Raw genomic sequence first — 21,681 nt, forward strand, 5'->3', positions numbered from 1 at the left:
GTTTTAGTGCTGCCTTTGCCATCCTGAAGTGACTGAAGTGAGCATTGTTTGGGAATGGGGTGGGTGAGGGCAGGCATCCAATGGGGCTTGAGAGGTGACAGGGATCCCTATTCATGAGGATGCTAATCCCCAGGAGGGAAAAGGCTGTGAACAGCCTTATGTGGCTTTAAGGTTAACCCTTTTGAGAGTATAAAGTTAGACCAAAGACCTTTGTTTGTAATAATTCCTAATCCACTTGTCCCAGCAATGCCCCATGTCCTCCCAGCTGCCTGTGTTCTGTATCCCTCCTCCCAGTGCGTGGAACAGCTCTGTCATTCACTGCTAGTCCCTCACAAAGCCCTCCATAATCACAGGGCTGGTTTAGCGTACTGCAGCCCTGATAATGGGGGAAGGAAGTTTGTTTTGTAATTGGATTAGCACTGCTGGGAACAGCTTGTGCACCGTGTCAGGGCTGAGCTGGTGCAGCCCTGGCCTCGTGTCACTCTGCCTGGCTGTGGGTCAGCTTGGGGCTGTGTTACCCCTGCACAGGACTCCGCTGACCAAAATGATGCTCACAGGGCTGTCTCCCATGAAGACAGGCTGGAGGAGTTCAGGCTGTTAAGCCTGGAGAGGACAAGACTCCAGGGAGACCTTAAAGCCCTTACCAGTGCCCTCAGGGTCTCCAAGAGAGCTGGAGAGGTACTTTAGACGAGGGCCTGGAGTGACAGGACAGGGGGGAATGGTTTCAAACTGAGAGAGGCCAGGTTTAGATGAGATAAGAAATTCTTGGCTGAGAGGGTGGTGAGGCTCTGGCACAGGTTGCCCAGAGAAGCTGTGGCTGCCCCATCCTTTGAAGTGTTCCAGGCCAGGATGGATGGGACTTGCAGCAGCCTGGGAGAGTGGAAAGTGTCTCTGCCCATGGCAGGGGATTGGAACAAGATGAGCTTTAAGGTCCTTTCCAACACCATTCTATGACTCTATGAAAACATGTAGTTTTGCAGGATGGAGGCAACCAAGAAGGACAAAAGGCTGATACAGGGCAGAATTGGAGTCTGACCACCTGGGGAGGTGGGGTGTTCACTGAATTCTGTCCCTAATTAAACCCTTTGGCTAGTGCCAAGCCTTGCATCACCCATCCCAGCACAGGTCATCAAGGCTCCTTAGTACTTCAGAGGTTGGAGAGAACCAGTAACTGATCCTTGTGGGACTGAGTTAAACCCTCACCGTGTTATCCATGCCCCCTTCCTGCCCCTCTGGCCTGGAGAAGTTCCTTGAAGCCCAAGCCTAGTGATTAGTTTGAAATCCCAGCCCTAGCAGGGATGCTTAAGTTACTTGGGTATCCCTGAGAATGCTGTGTGCTGTGTTTTGCCTCCAACCACAGCAATCTACAGGAGGATCAGATAACAGCTCAGCTGCCAAAGTTTAGAGCAAAGGAGAGAAATTTGCTCCTGATGCCTTCAGGCTGCTAGTGGAATGTTCAGGGTAGCACATACATAGCACACATGTGCAGTGGCACAGACATGTCCCAGCTGAATGCCTACTCTAATCTTTACCTAAAGACCAAATATTTGACCCAAAAGGACAAGTTTCAACTTCTGACTTGGAGAATTCTGTCACTCAGTCCCTTCAGAATGGTTCCCAACATCCTTCCAAACCACTTACTTGCTCCTGGTGTCATGTTTGGAAATTGTCCTAAGATGTCTCTGCTTGGATGCCTCCACCTAATTTTGAGTCTACACCTCTGAGTAGTTCTGTCATTTTTCATGCACAGTTTTGCAGGCCTGTCTTCAAACCACCATGCTCAGGCTCATAGAAGGGGAAATTGTTTAAGCTAAAAGGAACACTGATTTAGATTAGATACAAGAAGTATTTTACAGTGTGGGTGGTAAAACCCTGAGGCAGGTTGCTCAGAGAGGTGGTGGAAGTCCTATGTGTGGAAACGTTCAAGGCCAGGTTGGACAGGGCTTGGAGCAACCTGATCGAAGTAAAGATGTCCCTGCTCACAATAGGACGTTGGACTAGGTGACCTTCTGACCCAAACCTAGGATTCCATGATCTTCCAGGTGAGACCATCCTAGTGCCTTGCTAGTGGTGTGGCTGTGTCCCTCCCCAAAACATCCCAGGCATGATGATTCTACACTACCAGCCCTACACTTCTTGCTGTTAACATCAGTGGGGGCATCCCAAAACTGAGGTGGGGAGCAGTGCTGGAAGCTGCTCAGAGACATCCCTTTAACATAGCCCAGCGTTTTACTTGGTTATCTGGTTCCTCGTGTTAAATCCATACCCATGACTTCAGCATTGGAAACTGCATCATACTGGGTGCAAATCAAACTTCTTCCTTAAATGTAACCAGGCTAAATTATCATAAAAGCGTAGAATCATAAAATGGTTTGGGTTGGAGGACACCTTAAAGCTCATCTTGTTCCAGCCCTCTCTCATGGGCAGGGACACATTCTACTACAATGCTCTGCATCACCTTGTCAAAGTTAATTATCAAAGATAAATCATTACCTTATCCTGAAACAATGTATCTGTGATAAATTCTGTTTGCATTTGCTTTTCTATCTGGGAGCTGGTTTCCTTCAAAAAAACCTCAGAAAGATAGAAAAGTCCAGATACATTTGAATCCCTCTTTTCCATTTTCTGGATGTGGTAGGCACATTTGCTGCATTTGTTTGAGATTTGAACCATATCCAGGTTTTCTTAAGCCTGGCCCTTCTTTCATAGGGAGGTGACCTTGCTCCTTCCCTCCCTGGTGTCATGCTGACCCTCATCTCATGCACTGACAGTGTGTCCTCAGCCAGTGATTGTACCTCAGTCATTCTGTCCTTCCTGTCCCACTCAGCTTGATGACCTGCACAACCACCAGTCTTTCTCCCGCTGCAGTTACCTCTGCAAGGCACAGCCTGGCCCTGGTGTGCTCCCCTGGCCGTGCACAGCGTGTCCTGGTGCCCAGGGAAGGCTCAGCATCGCTTTGCCTCCATTTAGGGCCATGTCTGAGCAACCCGCAGTTCTTTCTGGTAACTCACTCCAAGGATTGCAGGCTCTCTGCTGCTCCTAGCTCTCTTTTCCTTCTGCTCATGCAGGCTGTTGGAGCCTCCTTTGCCCCCATCTGCTCAGCCCCTCTCTTAAACATGTTCTGCAAGGGCTGAGATGCAGCCTGGCATCAGCATCCCGGGCTGTCCTGGCTCATCCTGCTCTGGAAACCATGGACTGAGTGGTGGTTGGGCTTTAAAGTCCTGCCAGAGGCAATGGAGAGTGTCTGGTGGGCTGCAAGACCCAGGGTCCTCCTCAGTGTCATTTAAGCCAGAGTCCCCTGTGCCACCCAGAGTGCAGCTCCAGTAACTGAGGCCTCCTCAGGGGAGTTTCCCAAGGACTTCCTCTACTGACCTGTTGGACTGGGAGAGCAAAAGGGAGAAACTGAGATAACGGAGCCCCCAGGAATGCTTCAGAGAAAACCTTGAAGTCCAGAGGAGAAGGTTGTCACTCCACGTTGCAGACTAGGCCCATCCAGGCTTACACCGAGATGCGGGGAAGGTGTGACACAGCTGTGACCTATGAAGGAAGCATGTGAGGGACAGAGTCTCCTGTCCTTTGCCCTGGGAAGGTCTCCAGCCCTGTGCTGGTGACCACAGCACACAGGGAGAGCTGCCAGCTGGAACAGATGGACAGGGAAGGAGGGAGGTACATGCTGAAACTTCTCCAGTTTGTTGTACAGAAGGCAGTTCCTGGTTTTCTCTCTCTCTTTTTTTTTTTTTTTTTGGTTTTGGTTTTGTTGGGGGTTTTTTTTTGTTTTTTGTTTGTTTGTTTTTGTTTTGTTTTGTTTTGTTCCAAGAGAAGGGCTGAGCTGAAAAGCATCTCACTTTCTTCTGCTGTGAGGTGTAGCTGAGCTCTCACATGCCACAGGCTGAGGGAGGTTGTCCATGTGGGACCAAGTCTGGAGACTGCATCACCCACACAATGAGGGCGCTTGGCATTTGCACTCGACTACCAGCCTGTCCCAAAGGAAGTGGCACATCATATACCAGAACAGGCAAGAGATCAAGCACAGGGGTGTTTTTCAGTCCCCCTGTATCACAGACTCTACACTCCCTGCTCAGCTGAGGGTCCCTCTGAAAGTCCAGCTGTTGGGACAACCTTAGGCTCTGTGGCTTCAGCATTGGCAACCCCACAGACAGTGCAGTCACTCATGCTGGAGCAGCTGCTCCCACTCAAAACACAGCAATAATTGTTCTTGCTGGGCTGGTCCTGCTTTGGGCCATAAAGAGCAAGATCCTTCTATCATTATCCATGTCATTCCTGTCTTGGCTTCTGCCATAAATGTCTGTTTGTCAGCCTGGCCATCAAGTCACAAGGTTGGGGCACCCTGACAGACTCACAGGTTGCTTGGGATGTGGAGTGGGAGCATCTGTCTGCTGTGGCTTGGTGTAGGGATGGGATGGGGTCTGTCATGGCAATGCTGGGGGGACACAGTGACCCCTCTGCTCTGTTCCCCATTAACAGCGCAGCTGCAGGGCCTGTGTGTGCTGGGCTGGACCATCCTTCCCTGATGGCAACAGATCATTTCCATTTAGATAGGAGGGATTTCAATCTCAGTTTGCCAGCTCTTCGCCACGGTGCGACTCAAGACCCAAATTTCCTGCTTTTTCCCGCATGATGCCCAGATGCTCTCTGGGCTCAGGGCCTGCAGCGTGTTCAAGGGAGCTGGCGCCCGGCCCAGGGGACAGCTGGGGTGAGGACGTGGGCTCTGTAGCTCCGCGGGTCCCCATGGCACCTCCGCACCCCAAACTGCTGCACTGCCCTTCGTGCTCAGCGGATCCCGCTGGGTTCTGCCCTGCCCTGGAGCGGAGGCGCCTGCGGGGAGACCGCGTGGGGGGCAGCGGGGCGGATACGGGGCACTGCACAGCGGGCACCGGGCACTGCACACCGTACACCTCACACCGCACGGTGCACACCTCACCCCTCTCACCTCACAACTCACGCCGCACACCGCACGTCTCTCCTCACACACCGCACCCCTCTCACCTCACGCCGTCACCCCGCGGGCGCTGCGGCCGCTCCAGGCAGGGGCCCGCGGCCGGGGGCGCGGCTGGAGCGCTGCTGCCACCTGCCGGCCGCGCCAGGAGCAACAGGCCCGGAGCGGCGGGGACTGAGCCACTGCCGAACACTGAGGGGGCGCGGCCCGGTGTGAGGGGCGTGTCCCGGTGTGAGGGGGCGTGTCCCGGTGTGAGGGGGCGCGGCCCGGTGTGAGGGGCGTGTCCCGGTGTGAGGGGGCGTGTCCCGGTGTGAGGGGGCGCGGCCCGGTGTGAGGGGCGTGGCCCGGTGTGAGGGGGCGTGGCCCGGTGTGAGGGGGCGTGTCCCGGTGTGAGGGGGCGTGTCCCGGTGTGAGGGGGCGTGTCCCGGTGTGAGGGGCGTGGCCCGTTGCGAGGGGGCGCGGCCCGGTGTGACGGGCGGGGCCGCCAGGGGCGGGACCGCGCAGCCATGTCGGAGGGACCGGCGACAATGGCGGCCCCGGCGCCGATGGCGGAGACGCGGCTGCGGCGGAAGCAGCTGCTGAGCGCGGAGGAGGCGGAGCTGTTCGAACTGGCGCAGGCGGCGGGCAGCGGGCTGGACCCGGAGGTGTTCCGGTGAGCGGTGGGGGCGCCGCCGCGGGAGCCGGCGGTGACGCCGGATCCCCGTCTGACAGGCGCTCCCGCTGCCGGTGTTCCCCTCGCAGGGTGTTGCTGGACCTGCTCCGCATGAACGTGGCGCCGCTCGCCGTGTTCCAGGTGCTGAAGTCGATGTGTGCCGGGCAGCGGCTCCCGCCCGCCGCCGAGAGCGGCCCCGCCGCGCCGATGCCCGCCGACAGCCGAGGTACGGGGCGGGGCGGGCGGGGCCCTTCCCCGGGGCGGGCCCGCCCCGAGCGCGGCCGGAGCCCGCCGGCCGCCGGCCCCGCGCTGCGCCCGCCGCGGCCCGGGGCGCGCCCGCCGCTGTCCCGCGCCCGGGCCGCCGCGGGAAGGGGCCCGCGGGCCGCCCGGCCCGGCCCCGGCGGCGCCCCGGCCCGGGGGGCCCGCTCCGTGTGAGCCCAAGCCCGGGGGGCTCGCTCCGTGCGAGCCCAAGCCCGGGGGGCTCGCTCCGTGCGAGCCCCGGCCCGGGGGGCCCGCTCCGTGCGAGCCCCGGCCCGGGGAGCCCGCTCCGTGCGAGCCCCGGCCCGGGGGGCCCGCTCCGTGCGAGCCCCGGCCCGGGGGGCCCGCTCCGTGTGAGCCCAAGCCCGGGGGGCCCGCTCCGTGCGAGCCCAAGCCCGGGGGGCCCGCTCCGTGTGAGCCCCGGCCCGGGGGGCCCGCTCCGTGCGAGCCCCGGCCCGGGGAGCCCGCTCCGTGCGAGCCCCGGCCCGGGGGGCCCGCTCCGTGCGAGCCCCGGCCCGGGGGGCCCGCTCCGTGCGAGCCCCGGCCCGGGGAGCCCGCTCCGTGTGAGCCCAAGCCCGGGGGGCCCGCTCCGTGTGAGCCCAAGCCCGGGGAGCCCGCTCCGTGTGAGCCCCGGCCCGGGGGGCCCGCTCCGTGCGAGCCCAAGCCCGGGGAGCCCGCTCCGTGCGAGCCCCGGCCCGGCCCCAGCCCCGTCTGTCTTAGTGCTCGTGGGTTTTAGGCAGCGTGGGAGCTCTGGGGAGGCTGCTGCAGTACTTGTGCTGCGTTTTGTAGCCTCCTGGCTCTGCTCGCCAAGCCCTTAACAGGAGAAAACCACTTTAATCTACAGTAATATTCAGTACTGCTTTGTTTGTATATAACTTTTAAAAAGTTAAAAGTTTTCGGGCTTGTTTGTATATGACTTTTGAAAAGTTAAAGTTTCCGGGCCATGAGGAATCCCTGGAAAAGGAAGAGAGCTGTATTGCTTCCTTTACTCTATCCCCCCATGTTCGTGGTGGCTTCTAACACTCATCCAGCTGTTTCCATCCTCCAGCGATGGAATTTGTGTGGGGAGATGAAGTAGAAGGCTATGGGGGACTGTCAGATAAAGCAGTTACTGCTTTTGAATGCATTTATCTCTCCTTAATACTATAATGTCCGTGAACAGTAAAAACCATAGCCCTGAATTTGTGCCATATATATATATATATATATATATATATATATATATATATATATATAATTTTATTTTATTCATAACCAGTTCTAATAAAATTTCCATTTACTCCCTGAAGTGACTTTTTGCTCACCAACTCTGTGGATTACTTCCAAAAGGTTTAAAAATAAGTAACTAAAATAAGTCTGCTGTCACTAAGCCTGGATTCACAGTGGAAAAGTTTATTTCTCTTGTGCTCAAAAGTGTGTCAGACAGGGGCAGTGGTTGGTGGTTGGGCACGTTTATTCTCTTGGCTGTGCTTGCAAGTCATGTCGAAAGTGAAGTTGAGAGGGGGTTTAATTTGAAAAGCAGTCACTTTTGGGATAAAGGAGTTATGCCACAATCTGGTGCTTTTATAATGGCAAAGTTCAAGGTGAATCCCCTCTCTGAGCAGCTGAGGGGAACTCGGGAAGTTTGCTGAAGCTCAGGCAGAGTGTGTGGATAAAGTGTCCAGAGCTCCTTGGACTCGCCATGAACAGGTTTCCCTTTCTCAGGAGGTTCAGAATTCTCTGTAGAGGAGGTGGTTGTGCTGAAGAGAACAACCTCACATGTGACTGAGAAGTGACTCTGAATATGCACAGGGGCAAGAGAGGACAGACACCTGAGTACTATTTCCTAAACAAAATGGGAGAGGTGCAGCACTTGGATTTTTGTCAAGTGTGAAGCAGTGAGCTATTCTGGTACCCCATTAAGAGGAAATATCCCAAAAGAGCAGAGATTTTGAGCAAAGGATGCTGTTAAATTTTGCTCTGACTCCTCTGTTGCTGCCCCATCTGTTACAGGCTACTCTAACTGCGAAGGGAATGTTGGCGAGGTTTTTGTTCCTGTATGTCTGTAATGTGGAGCAGCTTTTGTTCTCTTATCTATGCTCTTTAAGGGGCACTTTCTGGACAAGTGAGGCTTTTCTTTTCCTAGCACTGAGCTACTGCTATGAGCTAATTTTAGCTAGTAGTGGGCTCGCTCAGGGTGTGAGACAGGCCAATGGCCACTTGATTTTTAATCAGCATTAAATTTCTTGAGAGGGAAAGCCAGAAGCCCTCAGGTAGAGTTGGTATGTGCTTAATTGTTGCCTTCTACTACCCTGCTGCAGGCATCTTCGAGAGGCTGAGACTGCAGGAGTTAGTAGTTGTCTTGAGAGCTTAATTTGGTGCTCTTTCTGCATCTTTAGTAGAGCATCTCCTGGTCTGACTCAGATTTCAGTTCTAATGTGTCCAGCCAGGCTTTTCTCTTTGTAGTATCCCTTTAACATGGACACGTTAATATCCTGGAGTTCTCTGGGACAAGCCCTTGAAACCAAAGGGAAAGTGTAGTGAGGTTCAGGGAAAGATGGTGTTGTTTGTGGTAAATATTTCTGGTATTAGTTTGGCTTTCAGTGGCCAGTTTGGCCAATTGCTCCCTGTGAGCCCCGGCCCAGGGGGCCCGCTCCGTGCGAGTTTAAAATATGTCCTTGGTGCAAGTTAATGCACTGGAATTGCTGAAACAGGAACATTGTGCCCATCAAGCCACAGTTTTGCTGCAGATGTGGTCAAACATTAAATGCTAAGCTTGGATTTCTCTCTTTGCAAGCTGTTGCTTGGAAATGGTTGATGAAGAGGTGCTTGGGTCTCCTCTTTCTTTTCACATTCATCCCTGACCAAATTGCAATGGACAGCACTTCTGTACCTTGTCTGAAGGCTTGGTCTTCCCAGCTGTGTCAGGTTTTTTATTTTCTGTAAGCTTGTGTTAAAGTCCTAACTCACTTAGAATGAAAGCTTCTCTCTTTAGTTTCTGCCATCCCAGGTGACTTTACTGTCACACAGCACCCACTGACATCAGCTAATTCCTTTGGGAATAAAATTGTCATTTAAATATAAATGCTCAGAAAATGCTTTAGGCAAAATTTAAGCTCAACAGGGACTCACAACTTTAGGCCCATGTTTTCATTTCTGTGAGTTTAAGAAGTGCTGTTAAGATCCTGTTAATGTGAAGGACGTATTTTGTCCAGTCCTCCTTGTAAGGATCACAGAATCAGAGAATGGTTTGGGTTGGAAGGGACCTTAAAGCTCATCTCATTCCACCCCCTGCCATGGTCAGAGATACCTTCCACTGTCCCAGGTTGCTCCAAGCCCTGTCCAGCCTGGCCTTGGACACTTTGAGGGATGGGACAGCCACAGCTTCTCTGGGCACCCTGTGCCAGGGCCGCCCCACCCTCACAGGGAAGAATTTCTTTCCAATAGCTGATCTAAACTTAGCATCGTTCAACTTGAAAAAGAATCGCTTCTCTTTCACTGAGCTTTCTCATTCTGGGCACATCCTTCAGGAGTTGGGTAAGTGTTAATAGAGTGTCTGGGGGTGGCCTCTGGGCTGGATCTGTTCTGCAGGACTGTTGGGTTTGCCTTGCCTCCTTTCCCTTTAGAAGCTGCTGTAAAGAGGGAGAACGAACCTAAATGCTGCCTGCTGTTGGCTTTGCAATCTCTTGTTGGAAGATGCTGCTTCCATTTAAGAAGAGGATGGTGCAGCTTCCATGCAGAACCAGGCATTTGGCTAGGGGAGATGCCTCTTCTGCATTGCTGGGATTTGTTTGTGTGGTTACAGCCCAAGCTCTGTGCTTGTGACAAGAACAGCAATTGTCCTGTGCAAGCTTCTCAAGCTGCTTTGTGCCTTTCAGCTCAGCCCCTGCACTCCCTCCCTGTCAGGAGGTAGACAAGTGGCTGAAGGAATCCTGGTCTCACCCAAGCCTGCTCTGCTCCATTTGTATCAGTAGTGAGGTCCTGGCTGAGGCTTCCCAGCACATTCTGGTGGAGGGAGGCTTTAAAAAACAGCTAAAATAAGGCTGATGCAGCAGTTCTGATCAGTACTCTTGGTGGTGGGGGATGCCTGTAGTTATTTCAGCTTTTGTGCTGATGAAGCATCAGGGAGTCTGAAATTAGGAGCTCTGATTTTCCCAGAGAACACAGCCATGGCGTTCTCTGTTGGCTGGTAACTGAATCCATGACAGCTGCCTGCAAATTGCTGTGTGGGTATTGGAGCGTCCATCTGGCATATTTAGCTGGATGCAACTTAATTCGAGCTACATTTAAAATGGTCCCTCAGCATTTCATTTGGGAGGGAAAGTGCTGGATTGAAATAGAAAGAATTTCCAGTGTCCTTTCCCTGTGTGTGAGGGGGAGGGTTCTGTTAAGGACTGTGGTGTTGAGTTTGGCCTAGACTAGACATATATGTAATAAAGTATCCTATTTTTTCATATACTATTTCTGTGCTTTCAGCCAACCCTCAAGTCCCTGCAGGTTCCCCTGAAGTTCTCTACCTCTATACACATGCATATGTCAATGCCCTGCTCTTTTTTTAGGCTGATGAATAGTCTTGATACTTCTCTCACTCTTTGCATTCCAACCTATTTTTTTACATTCCTCACTTCTCCAGAAAGAGTGTCTTCCCATAAAATTACTTCCCGAAGCTTTGTCCCAGCTAATTTCTCTTCTGAATGCGTTGTTAACATGAACTTGGTTTTCAAAACGTGTCTTTTGTGGGCCTTATCATTTGGTGTGTGGATTTTAGGGCTACAAGGAGCTAACTGGCACAGGGAGAAAGGAGCTGTGCATGGCAGGGGTCAGAATGCCCTCCTGCCCAGGGAAACTCCCAAACTCCAGTGCCTGTTGGAAAAAACACTGAGCCCATCACCAGCTATGGGCTCTGTCAAAGGTTTACATGGCGAGTTTTTGTGGTCTGTGTGGAAATATATGCTGTGGACAATCGCAAGTCCTTTTCTGCCCCTGCATTTCTAACTCCTTTATTCCTGTGTATATACTTAGATACAGTCAAGGCCTCAGAATTGTAAGTGTTGCTCTTCAGTTCTTTTGTAACTATTTCTCAGTATTACACAGCTTGTTGCCAACTTTGTTCTTCTTGTGTGTTCTGCTTGCCATCTTTGTGGTTTTTATCCTTCCTTGTTTATCTGTTTTGCTCAGTTGTTTCTTTCCCTTTGTGCAGTCTGTCTTTAGCTGTGACCAGCCTTTTGGAGTGGTGACTGTCAGCACTCTTGGGTGTTGCTGGCTGGCCATGCCAGCTGCTTTGCATTACTCTTCCACTCAGCCTTGAGTTATCTCAGGGTTCAACTTGATGTGGGATTTGTAGTGTAGACTTGTGTATTAAGGAGATAAGGATAATGCTGACAAGGAGAATTCTGTGTAAAGCTCTGATATGGCAGAGGGAATCCCCTTGGAGATGCAAAGGATTTATCTTACATTTATTTAATCTGGGGTTTATACATAATACAGTGAATTTTCCTGTGGGTTATACTGGCTATTACGCTTCAATTGTAAATTAAATATCTCCATGGGATCTCAGTGGTGGCAATTTGTGTCTTGCACCTGAAAATATTCCCAGACACTTCGTGGTCTGCATGCCTTCTCTGACAAAAGATCTGTAAAATGACCTATTAGTGACATAAATAGGACTAATTAAAGGACTAATTAAAGGACTAATCCTGATCATGGTTTTCTTACTTAGTTGCTCATACTCGGGTTTTTTCCAGCACTCCATCAATACCACTCCAATGAGTGGATTACCTACAGTCACTTAGGAGCAGTTAGGTTGTCTTCTGGATTTTAACTGCAACTCTCACCCCCCAGCTTTTCCTACCATAAACAATAGAGTTTAAGCCTTTTGAATGAGAGGCCTTGATTCATGTTTTGTGTAATGATGGACACGGTAAATTCTGTGCACAGAAAATTCCCAATGTGAAGTTGTTGCTGTTCCTCTCCCTTCCCCCCAGCCTCACATTCCAAAATGAATATTTTTTTCTGTATTGTAGGCAACCAACTAGCTTCAATTTATAGACCTCTATTATCTTCTGGTACAGAAATGAATATTATGTCAGTTATTTTAGAACTGACAAAAAATTTCTCAGCTGTACTGCTTTAGTGAAGCTGCTTAAAGTGCCTGAGCTACAGCACAGCTGGCAAGGCTGGTTGGTTGACCTGGGAGGGTGACTGCTGGCACAGAGCTGCCGTGCTTGACAAGAAGAGAGTTTTTCAAGAGCACCTGACTTGGCTGGGATAAGTGAACGGATTTTTGTGCCACCCAAATTTTACAGATTAATAATGGCCACGTGCTCCTGCTTGGAAGTTCTTATATTGTCTTTCTGGTGCATCAAGGTGTTAACTGGTAGTATTGATGGGAGTCCTGTTCCCAGACAGCTGCTCCAAGGAGACAGGATGGTCTGGACTGTCCATAGCACAGATGACCCAAGATAATGTCCATGGAGACTCTAGAGTGTAGAGCAGCTGTTGATATTGTGCAGGTTGCACTGTGAATGGTTGCCAAAATGTCATTCTTCATTTCAATTGCATGCATGTAACTACAGCCCACTGCATTCCTGCTTTCTTGTTGCTATTATTCATTTTTATGATGCTTCATGGAGGTTGCCATCTTTAGTAAAATTTGAACATAATGTTCCTTTTATTCTCTTTCCTAAAGTGAGTCTTACTTCTCACCTGAGGGAGTGGCAGGATAAGTCAGTGTTCATCATCCCCTCCTGACATTTGTGTCAGCAACAGTGAGTCTGTCACTCCTCTGACAGCACCCTGTTGCCCCTTGCCTCTCTCAGTTTCTACCTTTGTATCCACTGCTGCTCCCTGCTCCCACTCTGCCTCTTCGAGCCTGTCAGTTGTGCCTCCAGGAGGGGAACCCTCACCTCCAAACTCAGTAAGAACATGTGGAAGTCCTGTGTAGGAGTTGAGTTCCTGAAAACAAACAAAAAAAAAAAAGATAGAAGGTCCAAATCTGCTCACTGGGTGACAGAAGTGATATGGAGAGAGGTGTGTGTGATCTGATGATGTGGCAGCAGTCTCAGGCACCACTGGCACATCCTTTCACTTATCCCAGCTCGAGGAGTTGGAAACTCTTGATGTTCCAGCAGTGCTGTTTGCTATGCTGCTGTTCAGTGTGCAATGACTGGAACAAAGTGGCTGGTTACTTTGTAGATTAAAGCTCATGAAAATTAAATTTGCTTCTATTGTAGCTTCTTTGGGTTTCTGTGGCACCCTGGCACCAATACCTGTTGGTCTGAATTCACCAATTTGCTTTCTGCACTGGATGCTGAAGATGTTTGTAAGGTCTAATGGAATTTTGCCTCCTGCATGGTTCCTGAGGGAAGGCTTGTGGCTAGCTGCTGTGTGGTGGTGCTTGGGTTGGGGTGTTAAAACTAATGGATGTGTTTGTTTATTCAGGGAGAAATAAAACCAGCTCTGCTGTCGGTGGGTCACAGATTCTGGCCGAAAGAAGCAGCCGGGAAGGATCTGCCCAGAGGATGCCGCGACAGCCGAGCGCGAGCCGCATGCAGAAGGCTGGAACCTCTGGCAAGAGCAGTGGGGGAGGCAACAGTGCCTAAATAAGGCCTTGGAACAGATGGATTTGGATCCTTGAGAGTGTATATATATTGTGCTTGTTAAAGCTGCTTGTGTTGTATGTATTAACCTAAAAACATGATTTGTAATACAGGGAACAGAGCTGTTGGTTCTTATTTCCCAAACTTCGTTTGGCCACTTTAACTGCCAGGAAATGTTCCTGCATTTGGCTTGCCCTGGTTCACCATGTGCCTGTTTACAGCATTCCAGCACCTATATCTGAAACCAGATTGATCTCTCCCAAAGATGGGAAATTCCATGTTCAGTCCTCCCAGTGATGCTGATGTGATTATTCATTTACAAAGCATTGCAGCCCCCTTTGCCTCAGGAGCCAGGCCAAACCAGGAGGTTGTGCCAGATAAGGGAGGGAACAGCTTCATCACTTAAGGCAAGAAATATAAAACAGGTGAGTGGGTTTCTTGGAGCTCAGGTGTTACCATACATGGTTCCAGAGGGTTCTCCAGGCAGTAGGGTGTCTCCTAATGGCTCTGGGAGCTTAGGGGCTGTTGATGAATTCTATGTCCCTAATTAGGAGAAAATGCGTCCATTCTATGACAGTTAGATAGTGATTCCTAAACTCAAGATCTACCTGTTTCAACAGGTGCTAAAATGAGATTTTCAAGGTCTGGGTTTCTCCTACCGTGATAAATAATGAAATGCAGCTGCTCCCCTTGGTAAAACTGGGGTGGTGGAGTTCAGAGGCCTGAGGGGAGGTAGCCAGGCACAAGTTATGGTCCCAATGCTGGGCATCAGAAGTGCAGATGGCCTCTGTGGGGATCTGCTTCATACAGTCCCAGGGGATCAAGCCCTGGCGTGAAGTGGCATCCGAGGAAGAAGGTTGATAATCTAGAATATCAATGCTCAAGAGTGGTCCCACCTGAGAACCCAGAGCTGCATCCCATGCCTGAGCTCCAGCTCCAGCCCTGACATCCCTTCTTGGAGCCACTTCCCTGGCCCCTGTCACCCCCCACCACATGTTCAGCCCCTCTCGTAACCTCAGCCTTGTTCCCTCCAGGCTCTGCAGAGCTGGAGGTGCTGCTGGGAGCTGCAGTGACCTCGGATGGGTGCAGCACCTTGGGGCAGGGGCTGTCCTCTGTGGCACTTCAGCTCAATGTCCTGGGGGCTGTAGGTCCCCTGAGCTTTCCAGGGACACTGAAAGGAATAGGGCAGGATGTGGGATGTTTTTCAGGTGTGTTAGGATCAACCTGTACCACATGAGACAGCATTAGGTTATGTGATTAAAAGCTCATCTCCTAGAATGAAGCAGGGAAAGGTGGAGTAGCCCTGGGAAACTCCACCATGCCAGGGATTCCCTGTCCCAGCTTCTCCCAGGGCTCTTTTTGGGCTCAGAGGTGGCTCCCAGCCACAGGGTGAATGGAACCACTCTGCAGGTCACATCTGGTCCCTCATGGGGGGCAAAGGATGGGTCCGGGATACATCCTTCACCATTTGGGTTTTTTGGAGGCGGCCGCCCCCTCAGGGCCACAGGCCCTTGAACACAAACACTGTCCCTTTTCCCTGTGAAAGAAAACTCGCCAGCCCAGGTTCCTGATGTCAGTTTGCAGGGTGCTCTTGGGACTGTCAGGGCAGCACAAGTTTGAGGTGGTGGCAGGTTGGCTCTGGGACACATCCTTCTCTGTTCAGAATTTCAGGAGGATACAAGGAAAGAGCTTTTTCAGATTGTGTCTTATGGGATGTTCAGGGGAGGAATGAAATGTGAGGAAAAGGAGGGACCAAGGTGGTTTTGGGGAGCCATAAATGTGGGAAAATAGAGGGATAAGGATATGATGGCCTGGGTGTCCTCTAATGCCCATCTGCCATTCTGGGATTACAGACAGTCTGTGCCTCCTGGGCTTACACGCTCAGCCTCGCTGTTGGCTGAAAGTGGGGGACATGGACATTTGTCACTCTTGGGGTCCATCAGGTGCATGGGCAGGACACTGACTGATGTACTTCCTGTGCACACCTGGTTTCTCACAATTACTCACTTTTTAAATGGGCAATGTTGACTGTAGCATTGCCAAGGCAACTTATAAAATCCACAGATAATTTTATGAGATTTGTCTTATAAAGTAGTTAAAGCAGATAAGCAAATCAAACTAATTAAAGCTCTGTCAATATTTGCACAGATATGTGTGATGTCAAGTGGAATTTGTACTACCTGAGTGACTTCAGAGTTCTCAAGATTTTAGAAGAGTAACGCAGAATGTGCAAACACTCACCCAATAAAGGCTCACCCAATAAGGGCTCTCAATCTCACAGAGTGACCTTGGGCAGCATCCTGACACAAGGTGTGGGACCCCAACTGTCCTTCTCTCATGACAACTGCTGCACTGCCCTGTCGGCCCACCAAAGCTCCATCTCTACCCCAGCTGATTCTTCTCTTTCCTCACATGGCCACAATAAACCTTGCTGGCCGAGGTCTGACAGCACCAGCAGGTGCAATGGATAGTGCTGCACACCTGAATCCAGCCATGGCACAGCTGAGATCAGTCCCAGGTCTGGAGGGCTGCTGGAGACAGTGCACCTGCCATTAGCAGAAGTGAAGTTTATCCTTACCTGGAATGAACATCTGGAAAAGGAGGAGTAAGGAAAACATAGGGAGAGCCTAGAAGCTCTCCCAGTGGACCACCTGCCAGGGCTGAGCAGCACAGGGAGGATCCCTGTTTTCCTACAGACTATTTCATTGCCAAAAAAGGCAGGGCCGGACGGTACGGGAAAAAAAAGATGACAGTGGAGAAAAAGCCAGGATGGCCCGTACGGGGATCGAACCCGCGACCTTGGCGTTATTAGCACCACGCTCTAACCGACTGAGCTAACCGGCCCCGCTGCTGCGGCTGCCGCGCCGCCACCTGGTGGCCCGGCGACAGCTCCGCCGCCCAAGAAAACGGAAGCAAAACGAAGCTAGCAGAGGATGGTTTCGATCCATCGACCTCTGGGTTATGGGCCCAGCACGCTTCCGCTGCGCCACTCTGCTGCCTAGATGGTGAGAATCTACAAGTATATATTGCCATCTGCAACTCCGCCCGTCCTGCAGCCCCGGCAGCGCCGACAGCCTGCGTAGGGTGACAGGAACACCGCGTTAGCCCAAAAACGGGGCACAGCGAATTAATGCACTGTGCTGCCCCACTTGCTGTTATAGCTTTGACCTCCTCCCAGGAACCACCGGCTAAGTCCCCACTGTGCTGCTGAAAGCGGAACAGAGACAAAGCCCATCTGGTATCTTCTGCTTTTTGGCTTGCCTGGTAGGAGCCACCATTCACCCGTGGTATACAACCACCCGTCCGTCACATTTTAGGAAAACAGGCAAGCGTCTTATGCGGAATATATAGGAAGCTAGGTGGGTGGATTTTTGCACAAGTTTCTCACAAATTCGGGAGCATGATTTCCCAAATCGCTGTCAGTGGGAGATATAATTTGGAATAAAAGCTTAGATGAGAACATAAAGCCTGGGACTGGGAATACTCAGCACATCACAAACCTTGTGTCTGCCTTGGACAGTACTGCTGTGTTCACAGCTGCTCTGTGGCAGCAGGACTCCGGCATAAAACGAGGATGTGCTGTCAGCATTGCAATGTGACTCATTTTGAGGAGAAGCTGAGGATTGCACCCACATACTTACCCAACATGGAGCATGTTTTGCCCTGAGGGGTTGCTGGCTGTGATTTCATCCCTCTTCGGTCCCACAGCCTGGGGGACCTGGGAGGCTGGTGTTTTGCCACATCAGTGTTAACACAAATTTTTTTGGCCAAACTTTTTCCTTTTCTTGGTCCTGGAGTGACCATCCCCCAAAGGTTGTTGACCCTATTGGGATGTTCCTGCCTGATACCGATACCATCAGTATCTTGCCCCCGGGGATACTGAAGTATGTACCAAGGCCATGCTCATAGAAAGGGACCTCTCACCTCTGAGACACTTTTGGGTCCAAGAACTGAGCCACTGCAGATGCTAATGAAGGTGGAGAAGCCACCTTAATTTTCTTGGTTTGAAGGACACGTATCTGTTAAGGAAGGTGGGGACCTTCTTTGAAATGGAAAAAAATACGATCCTCTTCCCAATTATTATAACTTTGAAATCCAGGGGCTTTCACGCAGAGCTCTGGGAAAAGCAGCTCCTCACGGTGCGTGTCTGTGCAAAGCCGAGCCTGGCTCCGGCTCCGGTACCGAGCCCGGCTCCGGTACCGAGCCCGGCTCCGGCTCCGGTACCGAGCCCGGCTCCGGCTCCGGCTCCAAGCCCGGCTCCGGCTCCGGTACCGAGCCCGGCGCGATCCCGGCCCGGCCGCTGCGGCTGCGGCGCGCTCCGCTGGCTGCAGTTCCGGGCTGGAGCAGGAGCCGTGGGGCAGGGAGGAGAGGTGTGTGAATGCTCTCATTTGTATAAATTCTCTCACTCCTGTGGATGCAAATGTCTGCTGGCCTGGCCGGCTGCCAGGCTCTCGCGGAGCTCTCTCTCACTCCAGCTCCTCGGGAGGACAGGGGGTCAAAATGAGGTGAAAAATCTCATGGGTCAACATAAAGACAGGGAGATCATTGACTGATTACCATGTGGGCAAACTACAGTGATTTGGGGGAAAATTAGCTTACTTCCTTGTCAATCAAAATAGATTGGATAGTAAAAAACAAAACCAAAACTACATCACCTTTCCCCTACCTTCCCTTTTTTCCATTTCATGGTATTTTTATTGATGATCTGGACAAGGGGGTTGAGTGCACCTTCAGTAAATTTGCAGATAAAGCTGGAGGGCGTGTGGATCTGTGGGGGGCAGGGAGCCTCTGCAGGGGGATCTGGACAGGCTGGATTGATGGGCCAAGGCCAATGGTTTGCGGCTCAACAAGGTGAATTGCTGGGTCCTGTGGTTATATCACAAGTCCCTGGGACACTCCAGGCTGGGGCAGTGGCTGGAAAGGGCCTGGAGGGGAAGGACTTGGGAATGCTGGCCAATAACAGATGAACAGATGAAAATGAACCCAGGTGTGTCCAGGCAGGCAAGAAGACCAATGGTCCCTGGTCTGTACCAGCCATAGGATGTCCAGCAGGACCAGGACAGTGAGCGGCCCTGTGCGCTGGTGAGGCCACACCTCCAATCCTGGGGTCAGTTTTTGGCCCTTCATGACAAGAGCTGAGGAGCTGGAACGTGTCCAGGGAAGGGTATGGAGCTATGGAAAGGTCTGGAGCCCCAGGAACAATCAAGGGAGGCTCAGCCTGGAGAAAAGGAGGCTCAGGGGGGACCTTCTTGCTCTCCACAACTCCCTGATGTGATATTGTATCCAAGTGGGTGTTGGGCTCTGCCCCCAAGCATCAAGCAACAGGAGAAGAGCAACTGGCCTCAAGTTGCTCTTCTTCAAGCCTCCCACCAGGGGAGGTTTAGATTGGATATTAGCAAAAAGTTCCTCACTAAAAGGGTTGTCATGCACTGGCACAGGCTACACAGGGTAGTCAGCATCCCTGAAGGGATTTGAAAGTTGTGTGGATGTGCCACTTGGGGGCATGACTTACCTGGTGACCTCAGCAGTGCTGGTTGAACTTGAAGATCTTAAAGGTTCTTTGGAATTGAAAGGATTCTGTGATTCATCCCTGAAACTTTTATCTCCTCCCTTTAATGCCCAGTTGGGGGTTGTGGTCAGTTCATACAGTTTGTCTTTGCTGTTTATTCCTCCTCCCATTTTTCTCCTGCTCCAGTGTATGTCCTCTCAGGGCAGCAGTCTTCCGGGATAAATCTGGTCCAGTGTGGGCTGTCTGGTCCAGCGTGGGCTGTCTCGAGGCCTCCAGTTCTTTTGGGGAATGGTCCACTTTTAGGATTTAGGCAGGCAGAAGTGTACCTGACAGGTCAGGGACTGCAGCTGTGTGGCACATGCTCGAGCCATACAGCTTGTCATGCTGCTGGGCCTGACAAGCTTCCACCCTCATAAATACACCAGTTATGTGAGCATATGTGAGTAAAATTAGTTCTGCCTTGCTCTAGTTCTGCATTTCTATAAGTGCAACTGGTTGTTCCAGTTTTTGCTCTTTTGTCAAAATAAAACAATGAACACCTGTAGTTCCTTTTCATATTGAGATTAATTTGGTTTGTTTGTTTTTGTTTTTTTTTTTTGGCAATAGCTGTGAGCCATTGCTCCATCACCCTCCCCTGAACCTCCAGGGCTCCTGGCCTCTGCTTGTCTCTTCAGAGGATTCCTGCAGTGTGTGCACACCTGGGTGTGGGTGGAAGTGTTTTGATTGGTCACAGAGGTATATTCCCTAAAGCATCTGGCTGACAGTTTCCAGGACAAAAGTGCATAATCTAATTAAGAATTCTTATTTTTCAAATCTTCATGCTCAATCTGAGCATGAAGAAATGAAGTTATGATAGCCAAAGCTGAAATGGAATTGCATCTGGTCAGGGATGACAAAGACAACAAGGAGGGTTTCTGTAAGTACCCACATGGCAAAAGGCACACACAGCTCATTGGTGAATGAGCTGGAGAACTTGGTGGTGCATGACATGGAAAAGGTTGATACACTGAGTGACTCCTTTGCCTTGGTCTTCACTAGCAAACCAAGCTTCAGGAATCCCAGGCCCGAGAGATCAGAAGGACTCTGGGGTAAGGATGGTGCATCCTTGGTGAAAGGGGATCAGATCAGGGAAAAACAGGCATACATAACTTATAGAATTGAAGAATTAGAGAAGCATGGAATGGACCTTAAAGATTATCTAGTTCCAATCCCCCTGTCCATGAACCTGCCCATGAACCCATGTCTACTGACAGCACAGGCTGATGTCATTGTCAGGCCATTTTCAATATCTTGAATGATCATAGTGACCGGGAGAGATGCCTGAGGACTAAAATAAGGCAAAAGACTCCTGTCTTTGAAAAGGGTAAAAGGCCCCAGAGAACTACAGGCTGGTCAGCCTCACCTTGGTCTCTAGGAAAGTGAGGGAGTAGCTAAGTTGCAAGCAGCCCCAGTAAGAACAGCAACCCTTAATATGAGTTGGTGACATAGGGTGTCTGAGACATGCAGTCATGACTGTTAACCAGGTCATTCCAAATGAAGTTCCCACATGTACCACAGTTTGTATTCAAGAAAAAGTCCTACATATGTAATGACTGTGTTATGAACACAGACATTGTATGTACCAGCATCCCCTCTGAAGGGGAATGACAAACCATTTGATCCGCTGGCACTGCAGAGGTGGAAAAGGTGGAGGATGGAGAGCAATTTCACCCTAATCATACACTGAGACATTTTATAAAGAACAGGCCTCTTCCCACTCTACCCCTAAATTGCATAACTGGCCTCATGAAGTGTAGTCCATGCCTTGGTCCCCACCTGGGCATTGTCAATCTTCATCATTACCGAGCCACAGCAGCATGCTTCTCTTTCCAGCTGCAACCAGCTGCAGCAGCAGCCCTGAAAATCCCTCTCAACCTGTATCAACAGTGAGAAGCCCAGCCCAGAGCCACCTCAACAGGAAAAATACACTGGTGAAAGCAGTGTCCTGCGGGTCCCCAAGAGCTGATGCTGTGTGAACATCTTTCCTCACCCTCATCTGAATCCCTGGAGTGGGAATCCTGGTGGAGCCAGGCGTGAGAAGGAGCCTGTCCATCAAAAGAGAGCGGTGTGTCACGGCGGGGAGCAGGGCCGGAGCCGGGGTTGGTCACCCGGGGCACAGCTCAGCTCGTGGCCTCTGTGCCGCCACAGGGAGCAGGTGAGACAACAAAAATTCCGCTGCGTTGGCCGGGAATCGAACCCGGGTCAACTGCTTGGAAGGCAGCTATGCTCACCACTATACCACCAACGCGTCTGCGGGGAGTGGGTGCCTGCTCCTCACTTCACATTCCGCCCAGCTCCAGGCACACGCTGGCTCCTATTTCTATCTGCATTGCTACAAGCTGCCATCCTGGAGCAGAGCCATTCTCAAAGGAAGCCATGAGCCTGTGGCAGGCCAGTACTGGAGTAGGATCCTGGCAGGACCTGTGGAAGCCTGGAGAGAGGAGCTCACCTGGAGCAGGCTCCTGCTAGGATTAATGATCATGTGGACTCCCACCAGGATCTCCCTGGTCCCAAAAGGCCCCACAGTATCACTATGGCCCTGGGTTCCACCAGGTCCCGTAGAGTCACAGTGTTCTTTAGTTTTCCCACGGTCTCCAGGGTTCCCTGAGTTTCCATGGTGTCACAGTGCCTGAGTTCTGTGAAATTCCATAGCATCACAAGGGTCTCCTGGGACCCACAGGGTCACAAC

General features: G+C 51.3%; 1 protein-coding gene and 3 non-coding genes across 4 annotated transcripts; 1 reads left to right on the plus strand and 3 right to left on the minus strand.

Annotated features, from left to right (window-relative positions):
- The first annotated feature begins 5,430 nt into the window (after positions 1-5,430).
- On the plus strand, positions 5,431-13,561 carry LOC110483938 (mitotic-spindle organizing protein 2B). The gene is made up of 3 exons (XM_021554217.2): positions 5,431-5,609; positions 5,699-5,835; positions 13,287-13,561. Exons 1-3 carry the CDS (start codon positions 5,464-5,466, stop codon positions 13,445-13,447), a joined length of 444 nt encoding a protein of 147 aa, XP_021409892.2. The 5' UTR covers positions 5,431-5,463; the 3' UTR covers positions 13,448-13,561.
- A 2,653-nt stretch (positions 13,562-16,214) lies between these two features.
- Positions 16,215-16,288, minus strand: TRNAI-AAU (transfer RNA isoleucine (anticodon AAU)). Its single transcript has one exon. It is a non-coding gene; the product is annotated as a tRNA-Ile (tRNA).
- An 80-nt stretch (positions 16,289-16,368) lies between these two features.
- On the minus strand, positions 16,369-16,440 carry TRNAM-CAU (transfer RNA methionine (anticodon CAU)). Its single transcript has one exon. It is a non-coding gene; the product is annotated as a tRNA-Met (tRNA).
- Positions 16,441-21,168: 4,728 nt separating this feature from the next.
- TRNAG-UCC (transfer RNA glycine (anticodon UCC)) lies at positions 21,169-21,240 on the minus strand. Its single transcript has one exon. It is a non-coding gene; the product is annotated as a tRNA-Gly (tRNA).
- Positions 21,241-21,681: the final 441 nt, after the last annotated feature.

The sequence above is a fragment of the Lonchura striata genome, chromosome 11 (assembly GCF_046129695.1).
Source record: "Lonchura striata isolate bLonStr1 chromosome 11, bLonStr1.mat, whole genome shotgun sequence".
NCBI classification, from domain to species: Eukaryota; Metazoa; Chordata; class Aves; order Passeriformes; family Estrildidae; genus Lonchura; species Lonchura striata.

What these genes read in the sequence shown, in the direction of transcription:
- LOC110483938 (XM_021554217.2), top strand. Translation starts at nt 5,464, where the DNA reads ATGTCGGAGGGACCGGCGACAATGGCGGCCCCGGCGCCGATGGCGGAG. An exon ending in CTGGACCCGGAGGTGTTCCG is followed by an intron (nt 5,610 to 5,698) that starts GTGAGCGGTGGG and finishes TTCCCCTCGCAG; the next exon opens with GGTGTTGCTGGACCTGCTCC. An exon ending in GATGCCCGCCGACAGCCGAG is followed by an intron (nt 5,836 to 13,286) that starts GTACGGGGCGGG and finishes TTGTTTATTCAG; the next exon opens with GGAGAAATAAAACCAGCTCT.